Source organism: Pseudophryne corroboree, chromosome 9 (genome assembly GCF_028390025.1).
Source record: "Pseudophryne corroboree isolate aPseCor3 chromosome 9, aPseCor3.hap2, whole genome shotgun sequence".
In the NCBI taxonomy this organism is placed as follows: Eukaryota; Metazoa; Chordata; class Amphibia; order Anura; family Myobatrachidae; genus Pseudophryne; species Pseudophryne corroboree.
The window spans coordinates 102805321-102830158 of record NC_086452.1 but is presented as its reverse complement, the minus strand read 5'-3'; the positions used below and the strand labels follow the sequence as shown (position 1 = coordinate 102830158).

Genomic DNA, 24838 nt, shown 5'->3' with positions numbered 1-24838 from the left:
AGCAGTACGGTAGGCCACGGCTGTACCTACCTCTGTGTCTTCAGTGCACTCGTCGTCCATAAGTAATATAATACTATACTATCCATCCATCTACATTGTATACCTACCTGCGGTGGTTTTTTTTTCCTTCATACTAGTTTAGCAGTCTGCTGACAGTGTCCACCAGGTCCGTTATATACAGTATATTATATATATAAGCAGTACGGTAGGCCACGGCTGTACCTACCTCTGTGTCGTCAGTGCACTCGTCGTCCATAAGTAATATAATACTATACTTACTATCCATCCATCTACATTATTGTATACCTACCTGTGGTGGTTTTTGTTTTCTTCATACTAGTTTAGCAGTCTGCTGACAGTGTCCACCAGGTCCGTTATATACAGTATATTATATATATAAGCAGTACGGTAGGCCACGGCTGTACCTACCTCTGTGTCGTCAGTGCACTCGTCGTCCATAAGTAATATAATACTATACTTACTATCCATCCATCTACATTGTATACCTACCTGCGGTGGTTTTTTTTTTCTTCATACTAGTTTAGCAGTCTGCTGACAGTGTCCACCAGGTCCGTTATATACAGTATATTATATATATAAGCAGTACGGTAGGCCACGGCTGTACCTACCTCTGTGTCGTCAGTGCACTCGTCGTCCATAAGTAATATAATACTATACTTACTATCCATCCATCTACATTGCATTGTATACCTACCTGTGGTGGGTTTTTTTTTCTTCATACTAGTTTAGCAGTCTGCTGACAGTGTCCACCAGGTCCGTTATATACAGTATATTATATATATAAGCAGTACGGTAGGCCACGGCTGTACCTACCTCTGTGTCGTCAGTGCACTCGTCGTCCATAAGTAATATAATACTATACTATCCATCCATCTACATTGTATACCTACCTGTGGTGGGGTTTTTTTTCTTCATACTAGTTTAGCAGTCTGCTGACAGTGTCCACCAGGTCCGTTATATACAGTATATTATATATATAAGCAGTACGGTAGGCCACGGCTGTACCTACCTCTGTGTCATCAGTGCACTCGTCATCCATAAGTAATATAATACTATACTTACTATCCATCCATCTACATTATTGTATACCTACCTGTGGTGGGTTTTTTTTTCTTCATACTAGTTTAGCAGTCTGCTGACAGTGTCCACCAGGTCCGTTATATACAGTATATTATATATATATAAGCAGTACGGTAGGCCACGGCTGTACCTACCTCTGTGTCGTCAGTGCACTCGTCGTCCATAAGTAATATAATACTATACTTACTATCCATCCATCTACATTGTATACCTACCTGTGGTGGTTTTTTTTTTCTTCATACTAGTTTAGCAGTCTGCTGACAGTGTCCACCTGGTCCGTTATATACAGTATATTATATATATAAGCAGTACGGTAGGCCACGGCTGTACCTACCTCTGTGTCGTCAGTGCACTCGTCATCCATAAGTAATATAATACTATACTTACTATCCATCCATCTACATTATTGTATACCTACCTGTGGTGGGTTTTTTTTTCTTCATACTAGTTTAGCAGTCTGCTGACAGTGTCCACCAGGTCCGTTATATACAGTATATTATATATATATAAGCAGTACGGTAGGCCACGGCTGTACCTACCTCTGTGTCGTCAGTGCACTCGTCGTCCATAAGTAATATAATACTATACTTACTATCCATCCATCTACATTGTATACCTACCTGTGGTGGGTTTTTTTTCTTCATACTAGTTTAGCAGTCTGCTGACAGTGTCCACCAGGTCCGTTATAAACAGTATATTATATATATAAGCAGTACGGTAGGCCACGGCTGTACCTACCTCTGTGTCATCAGTGCACTCGTCGTCCATAAGTAATATAATACTATACTTACTATCCATCCATCTATATTGTATACCTACCTGTGGTGTTTTTTTTTTTTCTTCATACTAGTTTAGCAGTCTGCTGACAGTGTCCACCAGGTCCGTTATATACAGTATATTATATATATATAAGCAGTACGGTAGGCCACGGCTGTACCTACCTCTGTGTCGTCAGTGCACTCGTCGTCCATAAGTAATATAATACTATACTTACTATCCATCCATCTACATTGTATACCTACCTGTGGTGGTTTTTTTTTTTCTTCATACTAGTTTAGCAGTCTGCTGACAGTGTCCACCAGGTCCGTTATATACAGTATATTATATATATAAGCAGTACGGTAGGCCACGGCTGTACCTACCTCTGTGTCGTCAGTGCACTCGCCGTCCATAAGTAATATAATACTATACTATCCATCTATCTACATTGTATACCTACCTGTGGTGGTTTTTTTTTTCTTCATACTAGTTTAGCAGTCTGCTGACAGTGTCCACCAGGTCCGTTATATACAGTATATTATATATATAAGCAGTACGGTAGGCCACGGCTGTACCTACCTCTGTGTCGTCAGTCACTCGTCCTCCATAAGTAATATAATACTATACTATCCATCCATCTACATTGTATACCTGTGGTGGCTTTTAGTTGTGCGCATTAAAATATGGAGAACAGAAATGTGGATGTTAAAAAAATAGGGAAAGATCAAGATCCACTTCCACCTCGTGCTGAAGCTGCTGCCACTAGTCATGGCCGAGACGATGAAATGCTATCAACGTCGTCTGCCAAGGCCGATGCCCAATGTCATAGTACAGAGCATGTAAAATCCAAAACACAAAAGATGAGTAAAAAAATGACCCAAAAATCAAAATTAAAAGCGTCTGAGGAGAAGCGTAAACTTGCCAATATGCCATTTATGACACGGAGTGGCAAGGAACGGCTGAGGCCCTGGCCTATGTTCATGGCTAGTGGTTCAGCTTCACATGAGGATGGAAGCACTCATCCTCTCGCTAGAAAAAAGAAAAGACTTGCGGCAAAAGCACAGCAAAGAACTGTGCGTTCTTCGAAATCACAAATCCCAAAGGAGAGTCCAATTGTGTCGGTTGCGATGCCTGACCTTCCCAACACTGGACGGGAAGAGCTTGCGCCTTCCACCATTTGCACGCCCCCTGCAAGTGCTGGAATGAGCACCCGCAGTCCAGTTCCTGATAGTCAAATTGAAGATGTCACTGTTGAAGTACACCAGGATGAGGATATGGGTGTTGCTGGCGCTGGGGAGGAAATTGACAAGGAGGATTCTGATGGTGAGGTGGTTTGTTTAAGTCAGGCACCCGGGGAGACACCTGTTGTCCGTGGGAGGAATATTGCCATTGACATGCCTGGTCAAAATACAAAAAAAATCAGCTCTTCAGTGTGGAATTATTTCAACTGGTGTCAAGCCGTGTGTTGTAGGGGTAAGGACGTTAACCACCTCGGAACATCCTCCCTTATACGTCACCTGCAGCGCATTCATAATAAGTCAGTGACAAGTTCAAAAACTTTGGGCGACAGCGGAAGCAGTCCACTGACCAGTAAATCCCTTCCTCTTGTAACCAAGCTCGCACAAACCACACCACCAACTCCCTCAGTGTCAATTTCCTCCTTACCCAGGAAAGCCAATAGTCCTGCAGGCCATGTCACTGGCAAGTCTGACGAGTCCTCTCCTGCCTGGGATTCCTCCGATGCATCCTTGAGTGTAACGCCTACTGCTGCTGGCGCTGCTGTTGTTGCTGCTGGGAGTCGATCGTCATCCCAGAGGGGAAGTCTACTTCCAGTAAGCAAAAGACTGTCCAACAGTCCTTTGCGAGGAAGATGAAATATCACAGCAGTCATCCTGTTGCAAAGCGGATAACTGAGGCCTTGACAACTATGTTGGTATTAGACGTGCGTCCAGTATCCGCCGTTACTTCACAGGGAACTAGACAATTGCTTGAGGTAGTGTGCCCCCGTTACCAAATACCATCTAGGTTCCACTTCTCTAGGCAGGCGATACCGAGAATGTACACGGACGTCAGAAAAAGACTCACCAGTGTCCTAAAAAATGCAGTTGTACCCAATGTCCACTTAACCACAGACATGTGGACAAGTGGAGCAGGGCAGACTCAGGACTACATGACTGTGACAGCTCACTGGGTAGATGTATTGCCTCCCGCTGCAAGAACAGCAGCGGCGGCACCAGTAGCAGCATCTCGCAAACGCCAACTCGTTCCAAGGCAGGCTACGCTTTGTATCACCGCTTTCCAGAATACGCACACAGCTGAAAACCTCTTACGGCAACTGAGGAAGATCATCGCAGAATGGCTTACCCCAATTGGACTCTCCTGGGGATTTGTGGCATCGGACAACGCCAGCAATATTGTGCGTGCATTACATCTGGGCAAATTCCAGCACGTCCCATGTTTTGCACATACCTTGAATTTGGTGGTGCAGAATTATTTAAAAAAACGACAGGGGCGTGCAAGAGATGCTGTCGGTGGCCAGAAGAATTGCGGGCCACTTTCAGCGTACAGGCACCGCGTACAGAAGACTGGAGCACCACCAAAAACACCTGAACCTGCCCTGCCATCATCTGAAGCAAGAGGTGGTAACGAGGTGGAATTCAACCCTCTATATGCTTCAGAGGATGGAGGAGCAGCAAAAGGCCATTCAAGCCTATACATCTGGCCACGATATAGGCAAAGGAGGTGGAATGCACCTGTCTCAAGCGCAGTGGAGAATGATTTCAACGTTGTGCAAGGTTCTGCAACCTTTTGAACTTGCCACATGTGAAGTCAGTTCAGACACTGCCAGCCTGAGTCAGGTCATTCCCCTCATCAGGCTTTTGCAGAAGAAGCTGGAGGCATTGAAGGAGGAGCTAAAACAGAGCGATTCCGCTAGGCATGTGGGACTTGTGGATGGAGCCCTTCATTCGCTTAACCAGGATTCACGGGTGGTCAATCTGTTGAAATCAGAGCACTACATTTTGGCCACCGTGCTCGATCCTAGATTTAAAACCTACGTTGGATCTCTCTTTCCGGCAGACACAAGTCTGCAGAGGTTCAATGAACTGCTGGTGAGAAAATTGTCAAGTCAAGCGGAACGCGACCCGTCAACATCTCCTCCTTCACATTCTCCCGCAACTGGGGGTGCGAGGAAAAGGCTACGAATTCCGAGCCCACCCGCTGGCGGTGATGCAGGGCAGTCTGGAGCGACTGCTGATGCTGACATCTGGTCCGGACTGAAGGACCTGCCAACGATTACTGACATGTCGTCTACTGTCACTGCATATGATTCTCTCACCATTGAAAGAATGGTGGAGGATTATATGAGTGACCGCATCCAAGTAGGCACGTCAGACAGTCCGTACGTATACTGGCAGGAAAAAGAGGCAATTTGGAGGCCCTTGCACAAACTGGCTTTATTCTACCTAAGTTGCCATCCCTCCAGTGTGTACTCCGAAAGAGTGTTTAGTGCCGCCGCTCACCTTGTCAGCAATCGGCGTACGAGGTTACTTCCAGAAAATGTGGAGAAGATGATGTTCATTAAAATGAATTATAATCAATTCCTCCATGGAGACATTCACCAGCAGCAATTGCCTCCAGAAAGTACACGGGGACCTGAGATGGTGGATTCCAGTGGGGACGAATTAATAATCTGTGAGGAGGGGGATGTACACAGTGAAAGGGGTGATGAATCGGACGATGATGATGAGGTGGACATCTTGCCTCTGTAGAGCCAGTTTGTGCAAGGAGAGATTGATTGCTTCTTTTTTGGTGGGGGCCCAAACCAACCAGTCATTTCAGTCACAGTCGTGTGGCAGACCCTGTCGCTGAAATGATGGGTTCGTTAAAGTGTGCATGTCCTGTTTTTACAACATAAGGGTGGGTGGGAGGTCCCAAGGACAATTCCATCTTGCACCTCTTTTTTCTTTCATTTTTCTTTGCGTCATGTGCTGTTTGGGGAGTATTTTTTTAAGTGCCATCCTGTCTGACACTGCAGTGCCACTCCTAGATGGGCCAGGTGTTTGTGTCGGCCACTAGGGTCGCTTAGCTTAGTCGTCACACAGCTACCTCATTGCGCCTCTTTTTTTCTTTGCGTCATGTGCTGTTTGGGGAGTATTTTTTGGAAGGGCCATCCTGCGTGACACTGCAGTGCCACTCCTAGATGGGCCAGGTGTTTGTGTCGGCCACTAGGGTCGCTTAGCTTAGTTGTCACACAGCTACCTCATTGCGCCTCTTTTTTTCTTTGCGTCATGTGCTGTTTGGGGAGTATTTTTTGGAAGGGCCATCCTGCGTGACACTGCAGTGCCACTCCTAGATGGGCCAGGTGTTTGTGTCGGCCACTTGGGTCGCTTAGCTTAGTCACACAACGACTTTGGTGCAGCTCTTTTTTTCTTTGCATCATGTGCTGTTTGGGGACTATTTTTTTAAGTGCCATCCTGTCTGACACTGCAGTGCCACTCCTAGATGGGCCAGGTGTTTGTGTCGGCCACTAGGGTCGCTTAGCTTAGTCGTCACACAGCTACCTCATTGCGCCTCTTTTTTTCTTTGCGTCATGTACTGTTTGGGGAGTATTTTTTGGAAGGGCCATCCTGCGTGACACTGCAGTGCCACTCCTAGATGGGCCAGGTGTTTGTGTCGGCCACTTGGGTCGCTTAGCTTAGTCACACAACGACTTTGGTGCAGCTCTTTTTTTCTTTGCATCATGTGCTGTTTGGGGACTATTTTTTTAAGTGCCATCCTGTCTGACACTGCAGTGCCACTCCTAGATGGGCCAGGTGTTTGTGTCGGCCACTAGGGTCGCTTAGCTTAGTCGTCACACAGCTACCTCATTGCGCCTCTTTTTTTCTTTGCGTCATGTGCTGTTTGGGAAGTATTTTTTGGAAGGGCCATCCTGCGTGACACTGCAGTGACACTCCTAGATGGGCCAGGTGTTTGTGTCGGCCACTAGGGTCGCTTAGCTTAGTCGTCACACAGCTACCTCATTGCGCCTCTTTTTTTCTTTGCGTCATGTGCTGTTTGGGGAGTATTTTTTGGAAGGGCCATCCTGCGTGACACTGCAGTGCCACTCCTAGATGGGCCAGGTGTTTGTGTCGGCCACTTGGGTCGCTTAGCTTAGTCACACAACGACTTTGGTGCAGCTCTTTTTTTCTTTGCATCATGTGCTGTTTGGGGACTATTTTTTTAAGTGCCATCCTGTCTGACACTGCAGTGCCACTCCTAGATGGGCCAGGTGTTTGTGTCGGCCACTTGTGTCGCTTAGCTTAGTCACACAGCGACCTTGGTGCGCCTCTTTTTTCTTTGCATCATGTGCTGTTTGGGGACTATTTTTTTGAAGTGCCATCCTGCCTGACACTGCAGTGCCACTCCTAGATGGGCCAGGTGTTTGTGTCGGCCACTTGTGTCGCTTAGCTTAGCCATCCAGCGACCTCGGTGTAAATTTTAGGACTAAAAATAATATTGTGAGGTGTGAGGTGTTCAGAATAGACTGAAAATGAGTGGAAATTATGGTTATTGAGGTTAATAATACTATGGGATCAAAATGACCCCCAAATTCTATGATTTAAGCTGTTTTTTAGGGTTTTTTGAAAAAAACACCCGAATCCAAAACACACCCGAATCCGACAAAAAAAATTTAGTGAGGTTTTGCCAAAATGCGTTCGAACCCAAAACACGGCCACGGAACCGAACCCAAAACCAAAACACAAAACCCGAAAAATTTCAGGTGCACATCACTAGTAAATATACCCCTCTGTTGTTGAGAGGGTTTGAAACTGAGTTTACATGGTTCATGGTTCAAACTTCAAAGTAATATTATATCAGAATCAGAAACTATATACAGTACTATAGTATAAGTATATACTATAATATATTATAGTAATATTATATCTTTGAGATATTGTAGTGCTGATTCTTTTGTCTAGAGCACGTGATTTGCATTACTCTCCCATCACATGGACTCCATAACTCCGACCCTTTTCATGTCTCATGGCGACCCACATCTCTGTTCATATCACATAAAGAAAATTGAAAACTAGTTTTAAACTTCTGACGCAACTTCACTTTAGCTACACTAGGCTCAGGACAGACGATACCTATCTCCAAATGTGAACCTACCCTCAAAAAATGCATGTGTGTGAAAAAAATTTCAATGGCCAATACCCTAACCACAATTGTGGTTCTGGATGCATGTGTGAACGAGCTGTCAACTTGCAAGCAACAAACGTGCATCTGGTTCTATGAAGGCACAAGGGAAAATAGTGTGCCCATTAGATAAGAATAGTTATGTTGTAAATTGAAGATGATATACAATATAATGGTCCGTTTTGAAAGTGACAAATTGAGATCCTACAGTATTTCAAGTGATGTTTTTTTATTTGATGAAATATCACTAAATTCCATAATTTTTTGGTTTTTTTTATTATACAACAGGCTCTTTAGTTTGAGGGATCTCCTGTCAATGCTAAAGCAATAAATAGTTGTTTGTCCTTATCTGTTGCAATTTCTGGGAGCCTCTGAATATGCTTCTATATTTAGCCAGTAATAGCTCCATAGAGCCTTAAGTAGGTCCACGGTCCCTGTTGAGCATATGAGGTTGCATAATGCCCCACTTAACTTTTTCAGCACATTCTGCATGTGATCCGAAAATATGTTACATGTATTATTCTGATATACAGTGTAAATGCCAACTGTAAAAATATTTATTAGGAGAAATTTATATAAAAATTAAAATTGGATAAGGACTGGAAAGTGAATGTGAACTTCCTGAGTTCTGTAGCAGCTCACAGGGGGCTTATCCATACCTACTCACTCATAGTTTTCACCCAATTTGTTGTTTCTGATCCCATTTAATGACGTTGTTTATAAAAGGTTTATACAGTTTATTGCTGGGGCAGTGAGATTAACCTCAGAGCCAGCGAAAAATGACAACACGTAGCCTGCCCCCTGGTTCCAGGGACTAGCTGGATGGATAATGGTCTGCTCCCTCTTTAGGTGGCTGTGCCACTTTAGAGTGACCCGGCACAGCCGCACTTGCAGGTACAATATAGTCAGTTAGTGCGCATGTAAACACACGTATAAAACATAGCACAATACAACGTTGTAAAGGAATGGGTACCAGCACAACTATATCACATATCATTTCCTCTCTTCTACACGGTTCAGAGTGAGCATGAAGGTGATGACTCAAATAGATAGTCACAAGAGCTGACACTCTCTTACTAGTTGCTCATTCTGTGTTATTACTTTCATATACAGTACTCTGCTAGTTCTGCAGATTATCCTTTCTCTCACCAGCATCAAGTCTCACTGTATTCTAGCTGACATACTTGGACAATTCAGCCCTTACTACGTCTTCTACATTGAACTAGTGAGGCCACACCTTGAATACTGTGTACAATTCTGGGCACCATACTACAAAAAGGATTTCATGGAGCTTGAAAAGGTTCAGAGGAGGGCGACCAAACTAATTAAGAGCATAGTGTCGCTGGAATACGAGGATAGGCTTGCAAGGCTAGGCATGTTTACACTGGAATAGAGGAGACTGAGAGGGGACACGACCAACATCTACAAATATATAAGGGGACAATACACAGAGCTGGTGCGGGACCTGTTTTTGGGTAGATCAACACATAAGACTCGGGGACACTCGCTTAGGTTAGAGGAAAGGAGATTCCGCACATCACGGTGCAAAGGCTTTTTCACGGTAAGAACAATACGTGTTTGGAATTCCCTGCCTGAGGTAGTTGTAATGGCAGACTCAGTCAACACCTTTAAGAATGGGTTAGATAAATTCCTAATGGAAAAGGATATCCAGGGGTATGGTGCATAGTCACGCACTATAGATACTACAAATAGTGGGCACAACGCAACGGCTGACATCAGCATCAGTCAAAACTTTAGACCAAATAAACCTGCTCAGGAGACCACAGATAGGTTGAACTCGATGGACAAATTGTCTTTTTTCAACCTCAGATACTATGTAACTATGTGACTTTCATAGACTTGTTAGATTATTGGCTCCTCACAGTACTACTGGGATCAGGAACCTCCCTCTCAGAGCACAGACTAGCACGGCAGGAAGCTGTCAGCTCACTTGGTTTCACTACCTAATAAGAGTCATAGTAAGGTCCTAATAGAATGGACATGAACCAGAACTCAAACACTAGCTAACACCAGCTAACTCAGCACTCCCACATGCACTAAACAGCTGCTACCTCTCTCCATGATTGGACTTTGTCCCTTTAGAGCTCATGATTCTGGTACATATGTTATATCCCATGGTTGAATCCTCAGAAACACAGGGTGCCATTCCAGCATGCAAAGGGTGTTACACAAATCCAGTTTATATCTTCTCCATAGTGATTACATACACGTTCCGGCCAGAGTACATCTTAAACAAGAATGAAGATTCTAAACCCCAGTTGAACGTTCATTTCTAAGGCTAAATCATTCACTCTAGCAGGACCCTAGCATCACAGTTCGAGTGCTGACATCCCATATCTTTCATGAGAGCCACATAACTTAGAAAAGTTATACGGATCAACAAATACAGATTCAAGGCCACATCTCATCCGGGTGCAATATACCATATAACCTGTATGCATCATGTGTCCCTTCTTGAAAGCAACCTGCAGTGGTACTATCTACAGTAGGGCCTAGCATTTTGTGATATACTCACCCTCTTCTGTACTCTGCTACTGTATGTTATACATTCATATATATTTTATATAGTCAATGGTCTTCCTTCCACCACAGGTTTCTGTCCCGTCCAGCGGACAGCTGTTTGGGGGAGGGGGGTGTTGTCGCCATGGGAGATGTTGGCGGATGGTGCTGGCTCCCACTGCGATTGTCGTAGATGGGAGAGACTTTAACCTATTGTACTGTATATTATTATATAATATTATTAGATAGATTCAACCTCACTACTGGCTCTGAACATTATCAGGGGAATTAGTTTAGAGCACAGGTTCTCAAACTCGGTCCTCAGGACCCCACACAGTGAATGTTTTGCAGGTCTGTTCACAGAATCGCAAGTGAAATAATTAGCTCCACCTGTGGACCTTTTACAATGTGTCAGTGAATAATGAATACACCTGTGCACCTGCTAGGTTACCTGCAAAACATGCACTGTGTGGGGTCCTGAGGACCGAGTTTGAGAACCTACGGTCTAGAGTAGGGGTGGGCAAAATACGGCCCGCAAACCGATCCTACCCGGCCCACTGCTTCCCCCCAGTGCGCAATGACAAGCGGCCCGACAGGCTGAGCTGCTTGTCATTGCTCTGCAGTACCTACAAGCCGCCGGCGCCTGTCTCCCCTGCTGCTGCTGCACGGCGCCTGCCACACTGTTATCTTCTTGCCTTGTAGCCTCCCCCTCCCGCCTCCAGTGACAACGGCAGTGTTCATGGTCAGCCAAAAAGGGGGCGGAGCTATGCGAGGATGAGGGGGCGGGGCTACATGGACCTCAGAGCAACTGCTACAGATCCATCCTTCCTGCCACTGCCAGCCAGATAAGTTAATGGAAAAAGTGAGTAAGAGAAAGAAAGTGAATTTGTGTGTGTGTGTGTGTGTGTGTGTGTGTGTGTGTGTGTGTGTGTATATGTGAGAATGTGTGTGTATATGTTTGTGTGTGCAGGCAGTGGCGTCAGACTGTTTTTAGGTTAGGGGGGAGATCTTTAACGCTCGCTGTACCACCCCTAACCCCCCCCCCCCCCGTGTTCTGTCACTGACTCAACCCCACATGTTCTGTCACCGTGTCACCCCCGTGTTCTGTCACCGCGTCACCCCCCCCCCCCGTGTTCTGTCACTGTGTCACACCCCGCATGTTCTGTCACCGTGTCACCCCCCGCGTTCTGTCACTGACTTATCTCCACATTTTCTGTCACCATGTCACCCCCCCGTGTTCTGTCACTGACTCAACCCCACATGTTCGGTCACCGTGTCACACCCCCCGTGTTCTGTCACTGTGTCACACCCCGCATGTTCTGTCACCGTGTCACCTCCCGTGTTCTATCACTGACTCAACCCCATATGTTCTGTCACCGTGTCACCCCCTCCGTGTTCTGTCACTGTGTCACACCCCGCATGTTCTGTCACCGTGTCACCCCCCGTGTTCTGTCACTGACTCTACCCCACATGTTCTGTCACCCCCGTTTTCTGTCACCATGTCACACCCCCCGTGTTCTGTCACTGTGTCACACCCCCCGTGTTCTGTCACTGTGTCACACCCCGCGCGTTCTGTCACTGTGTCACCCCTGCGTTCTGTCACCTACTCAACTCCACATGTTCTGTCACCGTGTCACCCCCCGTGTTCTGTCACCGCGTCACACCACCCGTGTTCTGTCACTGTGTCACACCCTGCGTGTTCTGTCACTGTGTCACACCTTTCCCCAGGGGCCATAGGACACTGGATAATTTGCTTGCTGTGCAATGATTATCCCAAATAAAATGTTAATGTGTAAAAGGGGACTCTACCTGCCGTAATGTGTAAAAGAGGGCTCTACCTTCTGTACTGTGCAAAAAAGGTACTCTATCTTCCATACTGTGTAAAAGAGAGCTCTACCTGCCGTAATGTGTAAAAGGGGACTTTACCTGGCGTAATGTGTGACAGGGGCTCTACCTAGCGTAATGTGTGTAAGTGGCGCTACTGTGTGGCATAATTTGAATAATGGAAACTATTGTGCAGCCTAATATGTATCTATATTATTTTTTGGCCACACCCCTTCCCTATGAAGTCACGTCCCTATATTTTTGGCACGTGGGGGAGCTGCTATTTTGTGTGCGGCCCTCGGATACTGACAGGAAAGTGTCAAGTGGCCCTTCAGCTGAAATAATTGCCCACCCCTGGTCTAGAGTGTACTTCAGTTGTATCCAATAGCTAGCACACTCATAGTGGCTTGGAATTGATCCTAACACAATAATGACAGATAATAGGACCCTCGGGGTCTTGTCACATAGCAACTAATCTTTGCTCTTTAACCTCCTCCACTGGACATATTGATCAGGTTCTGTACTCATCCTGCACCTACAGGCTTTATACCCACTATCTTATTTACAGTAGCAATTATATGACGTTTATTACAGGTTGTTACACTGTATGTAGTATTTTTGTTTTTGTTTTTTTAATTAAAAATTTTTCCTGTATATATTATGTCTAGAAAAATCCCCTTAGAAATTGGCCACAGTGGTGGAGAATACATACGATTTCCGTGTCATATAAATTAGTAGTGTCTCTTTATACAATGTTGATAGGAAACAGCCCAGTTTTTCCGGATAAGCTAATAATGCAGTTGATTAATTAGGCTCGATGCCAACGTGCCAGATGTTTGGAAATACAAACTTTTCTACATTTTACAATTGAAAAAAAGATTGTTGATGATACATCATGTTCCATATTTACCTAAGGCGTGATTATTTTTGTTTTTACATTGTGTCACTCAGCGTGAAAAATTGTAAAGGAAATATACAAGATTTATCAAACAGGGATTAAACAATAGGAGGTTAAATGAACTATGGAAATGCAAAGTTTGTAGGGAATAAAACGGGTTTGCTTGCTCTTTGGAAAATGTCAGGTGGCTAACATTGTCATTCAATAGTGTTTAGTACTTTGATCCTGTCTCTGCTTGACATGCAGAAAGGCATTGTGGGAGCTATTCACTAAACAATGTGCTTTGCTTTTCTATGGATACGGAGCATTTATTTCCCTTGTTTAGTATAGATCTTGTAGAGAGAACAGGAACTAAGAATTATTCTACTTTTTTATAAGATGATATGCATTATGTTATTAAGCACCCTGGGCCTGATTCTGATTTGTGAATAGGCAAGCACAGGCTGAGTCTCTATTATCCGGTATTCTGAATGCTGGAATATTAAAAAAAAACTGAATATTTCAGGTCACCAGTGACGTCATGAGGTGACCTGATGCCATGACATCACTAGTGTAACTAGCCAATCACTGCCGGTGTGGGAGTGGCTTTGGACCCTATCGCACGCTGTGTATCAGGTATTCTGAATACCGGAAAAATCCCATGAATGGAAAGCTCCTGGTTATATGGATTATATGGAGGTCCCACATTCAACTCTCTGATTGTCAGGGAGACTCCCTGAAAGAGAAGCAATCTCCCTGACTCCCTAATTAGTCTAGCAATCTCCCTGATTTCACTTTAGCCCCAATATTTTCTTGGAAAATAAGAAATTAGAGATATATAAACTGAAATGGGATTATCAGTGCCATTTGCAGTACCTGTATTTTTAAATACTGTTTTATTACAGCACCATGTGTAAGAGTAAAATACACGGCCAAGCCCCCAAAAGCATCAGTATGCAACAAGTAGATCAAACTCAGCAATTGATATATATATATATATATATATATACACACACACATATATACATACGATAGATAGATAGATAGATAGATAGATAGATAGATAGATAGATAGATAGATAGATAGATAGATAGATAGATACTGTAGAATATTAAATCGAATGAAAAAGAACAAACAATTCCTGATGTATTTCTATTGGATAAATCATGTCACATGCAAGCTCTGTGGTTCCTCTAATTCTGGTTTGTGTACATCTCTGATGGTGGGGTGTTTGTGCGTGCACAGGGCCAGTTCTCTGCATGTGTAGAACGGGTCTTGCATCGTCACACACAACACTTAGGGGAGCAGCTACCTGTCACTGTCTGGGGGCAGGGGGACCCAAAGAAGCAGGAGCGATATGCACTGCGCCCATATCTGAATGAGGCCTATAATTCCTACAGCCACAGTGAACCACATGTTTAGGAACCATTTTATTAGAGTTGTGCGCAGATCCTCAAGCTTTTCTTGATTTCTTTTAAAATTGATAAAAACTAATTTCATGTAATTTGGACCTGTCACATAGAACATTTACTGTATCATTATCACCTGGCCTGATTCACTGACAGACGCTATGGCGACAGCACCTGTGACTGTACACATTGAGGATGTGCAAAAATATAACAAATAACTCCAGCAGCCCTCAAACATACAGTGACGCCCAGCGGGGCAATCATAAAGGCACAGCAACTGCGTACACATTCCCAGCCCACACGCAGGTCCATCAATAATCATCAGCTCGATGAAATCAACGGCCATGCAGGATGGCAGCCTGAACAGAGACACCGGAGGCACACTGCTTGAGTACGGATTTGTAAGCGCATCCAGCGTCACACACCAAAAATGGATGCAACACTCTGCGTTTCTGCAACCACTCCCCCATCACTGGCCATCGCTATTAGACTTTGGAACATGCGCAGTGCAAAGTATATGCATGCGCAATTTACCAATAATCGCTTAATTGCAAAAAACATTGGCATAGCGTTCATCAGCTCTACTTTTATAGGCATCATAATGAAGGTTTAGGGACTAGAGCAGAGGTTCCCAAACTGTGTGCAGCGGCTCCCTGGGGTGCCTCCTGACACTTGCAGGGGTGCCCTGGGTTGGTGGTCCAGGACCAAGTCAAATTATTCATGGTCAATATAATAGGCAAAACCAGTGCTGGTGGCTGCCAGTCATAAAATATATGGCCAAACAGAAGCAAATCTTGTCCCTCACCACACAACTGACCCTAAGGATGACATAGAAACGCGATCTACTTAATGTAATATTTATATCTAAATTTCGCAATAAGAAATTTTTGGCCTAGGGGTGCCGTGAAAAAAAATCAGATATTCTATGGTGCCGTGAACAAAAAAGTTTGGAAACCACTGGACTGTTGCCTAGAAGTTAAAATCACCTGTCTGTTATTAGTTTATTATTTTGGGTATTTGTTGTTCGATTGGTGTTTGATTTTTCAGTTGGAATGTTAGTAAATCAGGGGATCCTACTGGTGTAAAAGTACCAATGTTTTGCTGATATTTACGAGTTGAGTGTGATTTGGTTTTATATTCGCTTTTACATTCGACTGTGCCTTTAGTAAATCTCCAATGCAAAACTGAATGAAAATCGAATACAAAGTCACCAACAACCCAAAATCGAACAACAGTAAATATGCTAGATAGACAGACAGACAGACAGACAGACAGACAGACAGACAGACAGACAGACAGACAGACAGACAGATAGATAGATAGATAGATAGATAGATAGATAGATAGATAGATAGATAGATAGATAGATAGATACTATAGTGCTGCGCACATTCTGTAAATAATTTCCCTAAAATGTACACTGATGATAAAGATGTGACAGTTTTGCATTTTTACTGATAATCCTGCCTATTGTGGGTTCCTAATTTAAGGTGGGTACACACTTAGGGGTACATTTACTAAGCAGGGATAATAGCGGAGAAGTGAGCCAGTGGAGAAGTTGCCCATGGCAACCAATCAGCACTGAAGTAATATTTATAATTTGCATACTATAAAATGATACAGAGCTGCTGATTTGTTGATGGGGAAATTTCTCCACTGGCTCACTTCTCCGCTCTTATCACTGCTTAGTAAATGTACCCCTTAGTGATAAATTAAACAATGTCCCTCATTTCGACCCTTGCGGCGTTGTTTAATTTATCGCTTAGTGTATGTGGCCAGCACCGAGCGATACGCGGTCATTAACGGCCCTCACTGTCGGCCGTGCATGCAGCTCAATTTGGACTGTCGTCCTAAAACTGCATGCACAGGTCGTCCGTGGCGTGACATCACTGAGCGTTATGGATTGCATATCGTTCAGTGTGTACGCACTGCCGCCGACTGCCCCGGCCCGGGAGGGGAAACACTAGGCGACATCACTCATAGAGCACATCACCTAGTGTGTACCCACCTTAGTTTAAACCCATCTATTTACAGAGCAGGGGAGGGGGGTGGGTATGAAAATGAATGAAAACCCTACAGGTGGCTATTTTAGGATGCATAAAATTAAATATTTCTTGGGAAATTGTAAATAAAAGAATAATACACAGCTGTAAAGTATCTTAGAATAATGCCAGCATACATTACACTCTATCCGCACCACTTCTGCTAAGTAAGAATTTTTCTGATGGCGATTTATAGTGTGTACGCCCATCCTTTATTCTTCTTAGACACACAAGGGCCATTGCAGAGTTGGCCGTAGTTGTATCCCAAGTCGCAGGCTAAAACTGTGTTCAATGTTTAATTTAAAAAAAAGCCACAGAGTAATTGCAGCAATATGCAAAGCAGCGACTATCTTTAGCTGCCTGCTGGCCGGCAACAATGGGCTTGCTCCAGGCATATTTCACATACACTTACGCCCATATTATTTATTTTATTTGCAACAAACACATTCAGTATTAAGTATCAGTAAAACTGGTAAAGCCTCTGTCATTTGGCAGAAATAACTCACCGTGCTTATACTTGCACACAGCAGTGTGCTGTATGTTGGAATGAGGAAGACACTGTCAGTCAGCACCAGCTGAGTATTTGCAAACAGCCAATCACAAGTCACCATTATCATCATTGGCACATGACCTTAAACACTGACTAGGTCCAGATTATCAAATAGGCAGAGTAGGCAGCAGGGCCGGCTCCAGGCCTACTAGCACCCTGAGCGAGAAAATGTAAAAGTGCCCCCCCCCCCCCCCCATGCGCGCGGTGAAGGCGCGCGCGCTCCTGGAAAAGTGGGCGTGGCCTCTGAAAAGTGGGCGTGGTCTCGCCCCCCCCAGCAGTGCCAGCTACACATGACATGCCCTCCAGCAGTGCCAGCTACACGTGACATGACTCCCAGCAGTGCCAGCTACACATGATAGTGTTCACTTTTTAGGGCAGGTTGCTGATCACAGGGAGGGCACATTTTTAAGTTAGGTGGGCAAAATGATGTACATATTGTAATGCTTGTTGTTCCCATTTCCACACGCCAAAGCATGGACAGTGCGCGCCGAAGGCGCGCAGCAAAAATTTAGGGGAGTTACTTCGTGGGGAAGGTGCGTAGCCACATTATAGTGGCAATTCACATTACACCACACAGTAGTGCAGCTAATACACATTGCACCAGGTAGAACCTCCTATAAGAGCACGTTAGACACATTGCGCCAGGTAGAGCACTAAGACAGACTGCCCAGCCACAGACGCCTAGCGGGAACACTACATGATATGCCCCCCAGCAGTGCCAGCTACACATGACATGCCCCCCAGCAGTGCCAGCTACACGTGACATGCCCCCCAGCAGTGCCAGCTACATAAATGGCCACACAGTTCCAGATGGATAAATGCCCCCACAGCGCAGATATGCCCCCACAGTGCCAGATACATTAATGCCCTCACAGTGCAAGATATGCCCCCACAGTGCAAGAAATGCCCCCACAGTGCCAGATACATAAATGCCCCCACAGTGCCAGATACATAAATGCCCCCACAGTGCCAGATACATAAATGCCCCCACAGTGCCAGATACATAAATGCCCCCACAGTGCCTGATACATAAATGCCCCCACAGTGCCTGATACATAAATGCCCCCACGGTGCCAGATATGTCCCCACAGTGCCAGATATGCCCCCACAGTGCCAGATATGCCCCCCACAGTGCCAGAAATGCCCCCCACAGTGCCAGAAATGCCCCCCACAGAGCCAGATATGCCCCCACGGTGCCAGAAATGCCCCCACAGAGCCAGATATGCCCCCACAGAGCCAGATATGCCCCCACAGAAGAAATGCCCCCACAGAGCCAGAAATGCCCCCACAGAGCCAGAAATGCCCCCACAGAGCCAGATAAATGCCCCCACAGTGCAAGATAAATGCCCCCACAGTGCAAGATAAATGCCCCCACAGTGCAAGATAAATGCCCCCACAGTGCAATATATGCCCCCACAGTGCCAGATATGCCCCCACAGTGCCAGAAATGCCCCCCACAGAGCCAGAAATGCCCCCAGTGTGCCAGAAATGCCCCCACAGTGCCAGAAATGCCCCCCACAGAGCCAAATATGCCCCCCGTGTGCCAGAAATGCCCCCACAGTGCCAGATAAATGCCCCCACAGTGCAAGATAAATGCCATCACAGTGCAAGATAAATGCCCCCACAGTGCAATATATGCCCCCACAGTGCCAGATATGCCCCCACAGTGCCAGAAATGCCCCCCACAGAGCCAGAAATGCCCCCAGTGTGCCAGAAATGCCCCCACAGTGCCAGAAATGCCCCCCACAGAGCCAAAAATGCCCCCAGTGTGCCAGAAATGCCCCCACAGTGCAAGATAAATGCCCCCACAGTGCAAGATAAATGCCCCCACAGTGCAAGATAAATGCCCCCACAGTGCAATATATGCCCCCACAGTGCAATATATGCCCCCACAGTGCCAGATATGCCCCCACAGTGCCAGAAATGCCCCCCACAGAGCCAGAAATGCCCCCAGTGTGCCAGAAATGCCCCCAGTGTGCCACAAATGCCCCCACAGTGCGGATGCCCCCACAGTGCAGATCCCCCCCCCCAAAATACCTGCGGCGCTGGGGAGGAGTACTGCTGTCCGCCTGTCCGAGTGCGGGAGTGCTGTGCTGGCGGGCGGCCGGGCGAGTGAGAGTGAGCCTGGGTCCGGGTCCGGGTGCGGGCGGGCGGCCACTTGTGTGCGCTATGCGCGTTGCGCGGCGCCACGCAGCACGCATAGCGCACACACGGCGGGACGGGCCAATGCTGCACACACAGGGCCGGCTCCAGCATCGAATATGGCGGCGCCAGCGCGCGGCGCCAATTAAGGGTGGCGCCCTGCGCGGCCGCTCTATTCGAACATGCCTAGAGCCGGCCCTGGTAGGCAGCGGCTTATGGGCCTCCCTAAAGTGGCCTCACGACAACGGACAAAATATTATTGATTTTAACTTGCAAGAAAATTACAGTCAAGCTTTCTTATATTGTTTACGAAAGATAGAAAAACAACAAATGAAAACTTTACATTAAAGACTCTATAAAGAAAATACTGTATTAATATAATGTACCCATTAACAACTTACAGACGTTGTAATGGTTAGCATTACTGCCTCACAGCACTGAGGTAATGGGTTCGATTCCCACCATCTCCAGTTTCCTCCCACAATACAAAAATGTACTGGTAGGTTAATTGGGCCCCGACAAAATTAACTATAGCGTGAATGTCTGCGTGTGCATGTGGTAGGGAATATAGGTGGTCATTCCAAGTTGATCGCTTGCTGCCGATTTTCGCAGTGCAGCGATTAAGTTAAAAAAACAGCAAAAATGTGCATGCGTATGGTCACACAAAACTTTGTAGATTTACACAAGCTCAAGCGACATTTTTTCATCGCTCGAGTGATCGTAGTGTGATTGACAGGAAGTGGGTGTTTCTTGGCGGAAACTCGCCGTTTTCAGGGAGTATGCTTAAAAACGCAGGCGTGCCAGGTAAAAACGTAGGAGTGGCTGGAGAAACGGGGGAGTGGCTGGCCGAACGCAGGGCGTGTTTGTGACGTCAAACCAGGAACTAAACGGACTGAGCTGATCGCAATCTAGGAGTAGGTCTGGAGCTACTCAGAAACTGCAGGGAATTATTTAGTAGCAGTTCTGCTAACCTTTCGTTCGCTATTCTGCTAAAATACACTCCCAGAGGGAGGCGGCCTAGCGTTTGCAATGCTGCTAAAAGCAGCTAGCGAGCAAACAACTCGGAATGAGGGCCATAGATTGTAAGCTCCACTGGGGCAGGGACTGAATGGCCAAATACTCTCTGTAAAGAGCTGCGGAATATGTGTGTGCTATATAAATAACTGGTAATTAATAAATAAATAAATAAATAATAAACCATAGACATCAGATTCACATTACAGTTTCCAGATCGTAGACGGTTGGTAAAATTAAAAATGTAAAGAGATCATTTACAAGGGGGCCCCAGAGATTTCGACTGCCCAGAGGCCTACACAGGGTTTATTCTGGCGCTGGCAGATAATGATGCTTTCTCAGGTGTAAATGCTGCTTTGTCCCAATTGCCATCTGTTTGCAATTGCACAAACATGCATAACTGTACTTGGCCTATGTTACAACACTCCAATCATACTTGTCTGAGCGCAAGCAGGTGCATATGTCAGACTCAAGTAACTCTGCATGGGAGGTTTTGTATCCATAATGGTCACATGCAGAGGCACCAAGAGGAGGGGGGTGGATACTGATTACTCAGGATTGTTGGAGGGGCTCGGTTCAGTTGCTGTGGCACTCCATCCTCCTGCTCTCATTCTCCATCACCATGGTGACAGGTGCTCCTGTGCCCAGAGGTGACATTGCAGGCGTTGTTGCGAGACTTAGTGGTGAGATGTGCACTGCGCCCACAGCATCCGCGCACCATGACCCCCTCCTGAGGCTGCATCACAGCTGCGACAAGCACAGAGATGGTGCCAAGGGAGCACAGTCCCCTCGTACCCACAGAGGCGGGGCTGCACCTCCGTGGTGTGTGTCACTGGGGTACAGGCCTCTCATAGGCAGTAGCCACTGGGGGGGTATTTCTGCTAAAGGAGGAAAATGGCGCCCCCTGTGCCACCCCTGCCCCCTTAATTCTATGACATTATGCCTGGCGGATGTGGCCGCCAGCTCTGGGGAGTAGATCACTGCCCAGAGTGTCCTCATGACTATTTTGTAGTCTTGGCGTGTCCCGTTACTTTGTTTGTCATTCAGAACGAGCTCTGACATTTCAGGCTAATAGCACATAGATGTCATTTGGACAGGCCTGGTCCACATTTACAGTAATCTGCTGGAAATCTAATACTAATCTTTTTTTCGTTTAGAAAAATTTCCTTGTTTTGATCACCTGATATAACGTATGAGCTGAAAACTTTTGGCAGAGCTTACCAAGTCTACCGATATTCTTAGATAGGCTGTATTGCTAATATGCCTTTATTCTTTGGGATACATCTTATATCGGATTATAATGGAATACTTACTTTATTCTTCCAGAAATCGCAGGGAATACGGATGATATCCCACTGGTCCGCTGGAGACAGCAGTGGCTTGAAAATGGAACTCTCCTGTTCCACATTCACCACCAGGATGGTTCGTCAAACTTGCCAGGACAGGAAGCCACGGAGGAACCTCAAGGTGAGGCCGCTGAAGAGGAACTGAGGATACTGCACATTTCTGTTATGGTGAGTGGATATAAAAGCCTACAATCATTTCCAAAATTTGAAGATTTTTATTACACTTATATAGAAATAAAGAGGTAAATGTAATAGGGTGTGAGAAGCCAGAGGTCAGGGATCTTGTGCGAGATTACCCGTATTTTTAAAGCAGCAATCATTTTCAAGGCAAAACCAACCTGGTTTTGACTTGTAAATGATCAGCACTTTAAAAATACAGGCATTTTTGTCCCGCACCTCCGGCTTCTATTACATTTACCCCAAAGTATTAATTTCCGTTAATCATTCTTTTTTTTTATTTATCTTAAGCATTCTGCTGTTACCTTAAACTGTTAGGAAGAAGGCAAAGTGCTTGTTTCCCTGTGCTTATACATTATGTATTTTATTGTATGCTCAAATGTCCAGTGTTTACTGGAACATGAATAAATGCCTAAGGCCTGATCCTTCCTGACCCGAGAAAAAAAATTTGTGGATGATTAGTGCTGAAATTTGGTGCCCCAGCCCGCAATAGGCACTGTAACTCTTATTACCGAAAATAGCTGTTTTGTTCATAGTTTATTTCAGAAAATAACATAAATTTCTGATTTGGTGCTATGGTTAACGCAAAATACTTTCTAGTACATCACTTTTAATGTATGTCCACACAAGTTTATGTGGAGAACTAGGCTGAAACTTGTTCTTCATTTTTCTTTGGAAAGGCTATTTCTAAGAAATCCAGGCCCAGATGCATCATTGCTTGGAAAGTGATAAAATGGAGAGTGTAAAAGCACCAGCCAATCAGCTCCTAACTTCCATGTCACATGCTGTGTTTGAAAAATGACAGTTAGGAGATGATTGGCTGGCACTTTTTCACTCTCCATTTTATCACTTTCCAAGCGATTATGCATCTAGCCCCCGGTATGATAAACGCGCACACGGGATGCTGGCTGTCAGTATACCGGCAGCGAGGTGACGAGTTCCCCCCCCCCCCCCAAGGGATTGCTGTGCTCGCCATGCTTTTCTATTCCCACTCGGTTGGTGGCATGGGGCCACTACCAGTATGGGAAACTTGGGCGGGTGTCAGGATTCCGGCATCGGTATCTTGAACGCTGGCATACCGACAGCCGGCATTTTAACTGCATCCCGTTTCTAGGTGCATACAATCAGAGTAGATTTACGAGATATCCTAAAAAAGAAAAAGTGGGTGTGTTGCCCACAGTATCCAGTCAGATTCTAGTTTATAATTTTTGTACTACCGATGTATCCGCGTTCATTTTACCCGCAAACGGGTGGCCATTTGTGGGAGTGTACACACCATGCACACCCCAGGGCACTCTAATCGCGGCAAACAACCCACGTTTGCCGCGATTAGCTTGTAAGCTGTGGGCTGGCACATCTGTACATCCTAGAAAATAACAGCTGGAATCTGGTTGCTTTATATGGATAACGTATTTTTATCCTATTTTACAACTTTTAGTACTTTTTATTTTATTTTTCACCCAGTATAGGAAACGTAATTATTCATTAATTATTCATTCATTATTCATTACTATCATTATGGATATACTCATCCCATGCTTTCCTTTTTCATCTCCACTCTCCAAATGCCAATAATTGTTGTTCATTAAAGAGGAAATAGGGGGTTTATGGGGGTCATTCTGACCCGTTCGTTCGCTGCTTTTTCACGCAGCAGAGCGAACAGGTCCCTACTGCGCATGCACCGGCGCCGTAGTGCACCGGCGCAAGCCAGACGACCGAAGGCTGTAGCAGGGATGCAATCGCCTCTGCCTGATTGACAGGCAGAGGCGGTCGCTGGGTGGGAGGGGGCGGAACGGCGGCATTTGGCCGCCGTTTCGTGGGTACGATCCGGCCAATGCAGGTGTAGCCGGACCGAACGGGGGGCGGGCCGCAGCGGCTGCGTGACGCCACACGCAGCCGCTGCGGGCCGGGGAGCGATGAGTTGCTCCCGGCCAGCACGCTAAAGCTGCATTGGCCGGGAGCTACTCTTGAAGTGCAAAGGCATCGCCGATATGCGATGCCTTTGCACTTCTGCGAGGGGTGATGGGGCGGCACTGACATGCGGTTAAAATTAGCCCTGTGCTGGGCGTCCCCCCATATGTCAGGGAAGATGATCGTAGCTGTGCTAAATTTAGCACAGCTGCAATCAACTCGGAATTAGAGATGTGCACTTGAAATTTTTCGGGTTTTGTGTTTTGGTTTTGGGTTCGGTTCCGCGGCCGTGTTTTGGGTTCGACCGCGTTTTGGCAAAACCTCACCGAATTTTTTTTGTCGGATCCGGGTGAGTTTTGGATTCGGGTGTTTTTTTCAAAAAACACTAAAAAACAGCTTAAATCATAGAATTTGGGGGTCATTTTGATCCCAAAGTATTATTAACCTCAAAAACCATAATTTCCACTCATTTTCAGTCTATTCTGAATACCTCACACCTCACAATATTATTTTTAGTCCTAAAATTTGCACCGAGGTCGCTGGATGACTAAGCTAAGCGACCCTAGTGGCCGACACAAACACCTGGCCCATCTTGGAGTGGCACTGCAGTGTCACGCAGGATGGCCCTTCCAAAAAACACTCCCCAAACAGCACATGACGCAAAGAAAAAAAGAGGCGCAATGAGGTAGCTGTGTGAGTAAGATAAGCGACCCTAGTGGCCGACACAAACACCTGGCCCATCTAGGAGTGGCACTGCAGTGTCACGCAGGATGGCCCTTCCAAAAAACACTCCCCAAACAGCACATGACGCAAAGAAGAAAAAAAGAGGCGCAATGAGGTAGCTGTGTGAGTAAGCTAAGCGACCCTAGTGGCCGACACAAACACCTGTTCCATCTAGGAGTGGCACTGCAGTGTCACGCAGGATGGCCCTTCCAAAAAACACTCCCCAAACAGCACATGACGCAAAGAAAAAAAGAGGCGCAAT

At 45.8% G+C, this 24838-nt stretch overlaps 1 protein-coding gene across 4 annotated transcripts in view; it reads left to right on the top strand.

The window, feature by feature from the left end:
* Positions 1-24838, top strand: part of ASTN1 (astrotactin 1) — a 689393-nt gene that overhangs the window by 311612 nt on the left and 352943 nt on the right. For all 4 annotated transcript variants that reach the window (XM_063939709.1, XM_063939708.1, XM_063939711.1 and 1 more), the window contains one exon: positions 21746-21933. In XM_063939709.1, coding sequence (XP_063795779.1) covers positions 21746-21933 — 188 coding nt within the window. The remainder of the gene's footprint in view (positions 1-21745; positions 21934-24838) is intronic.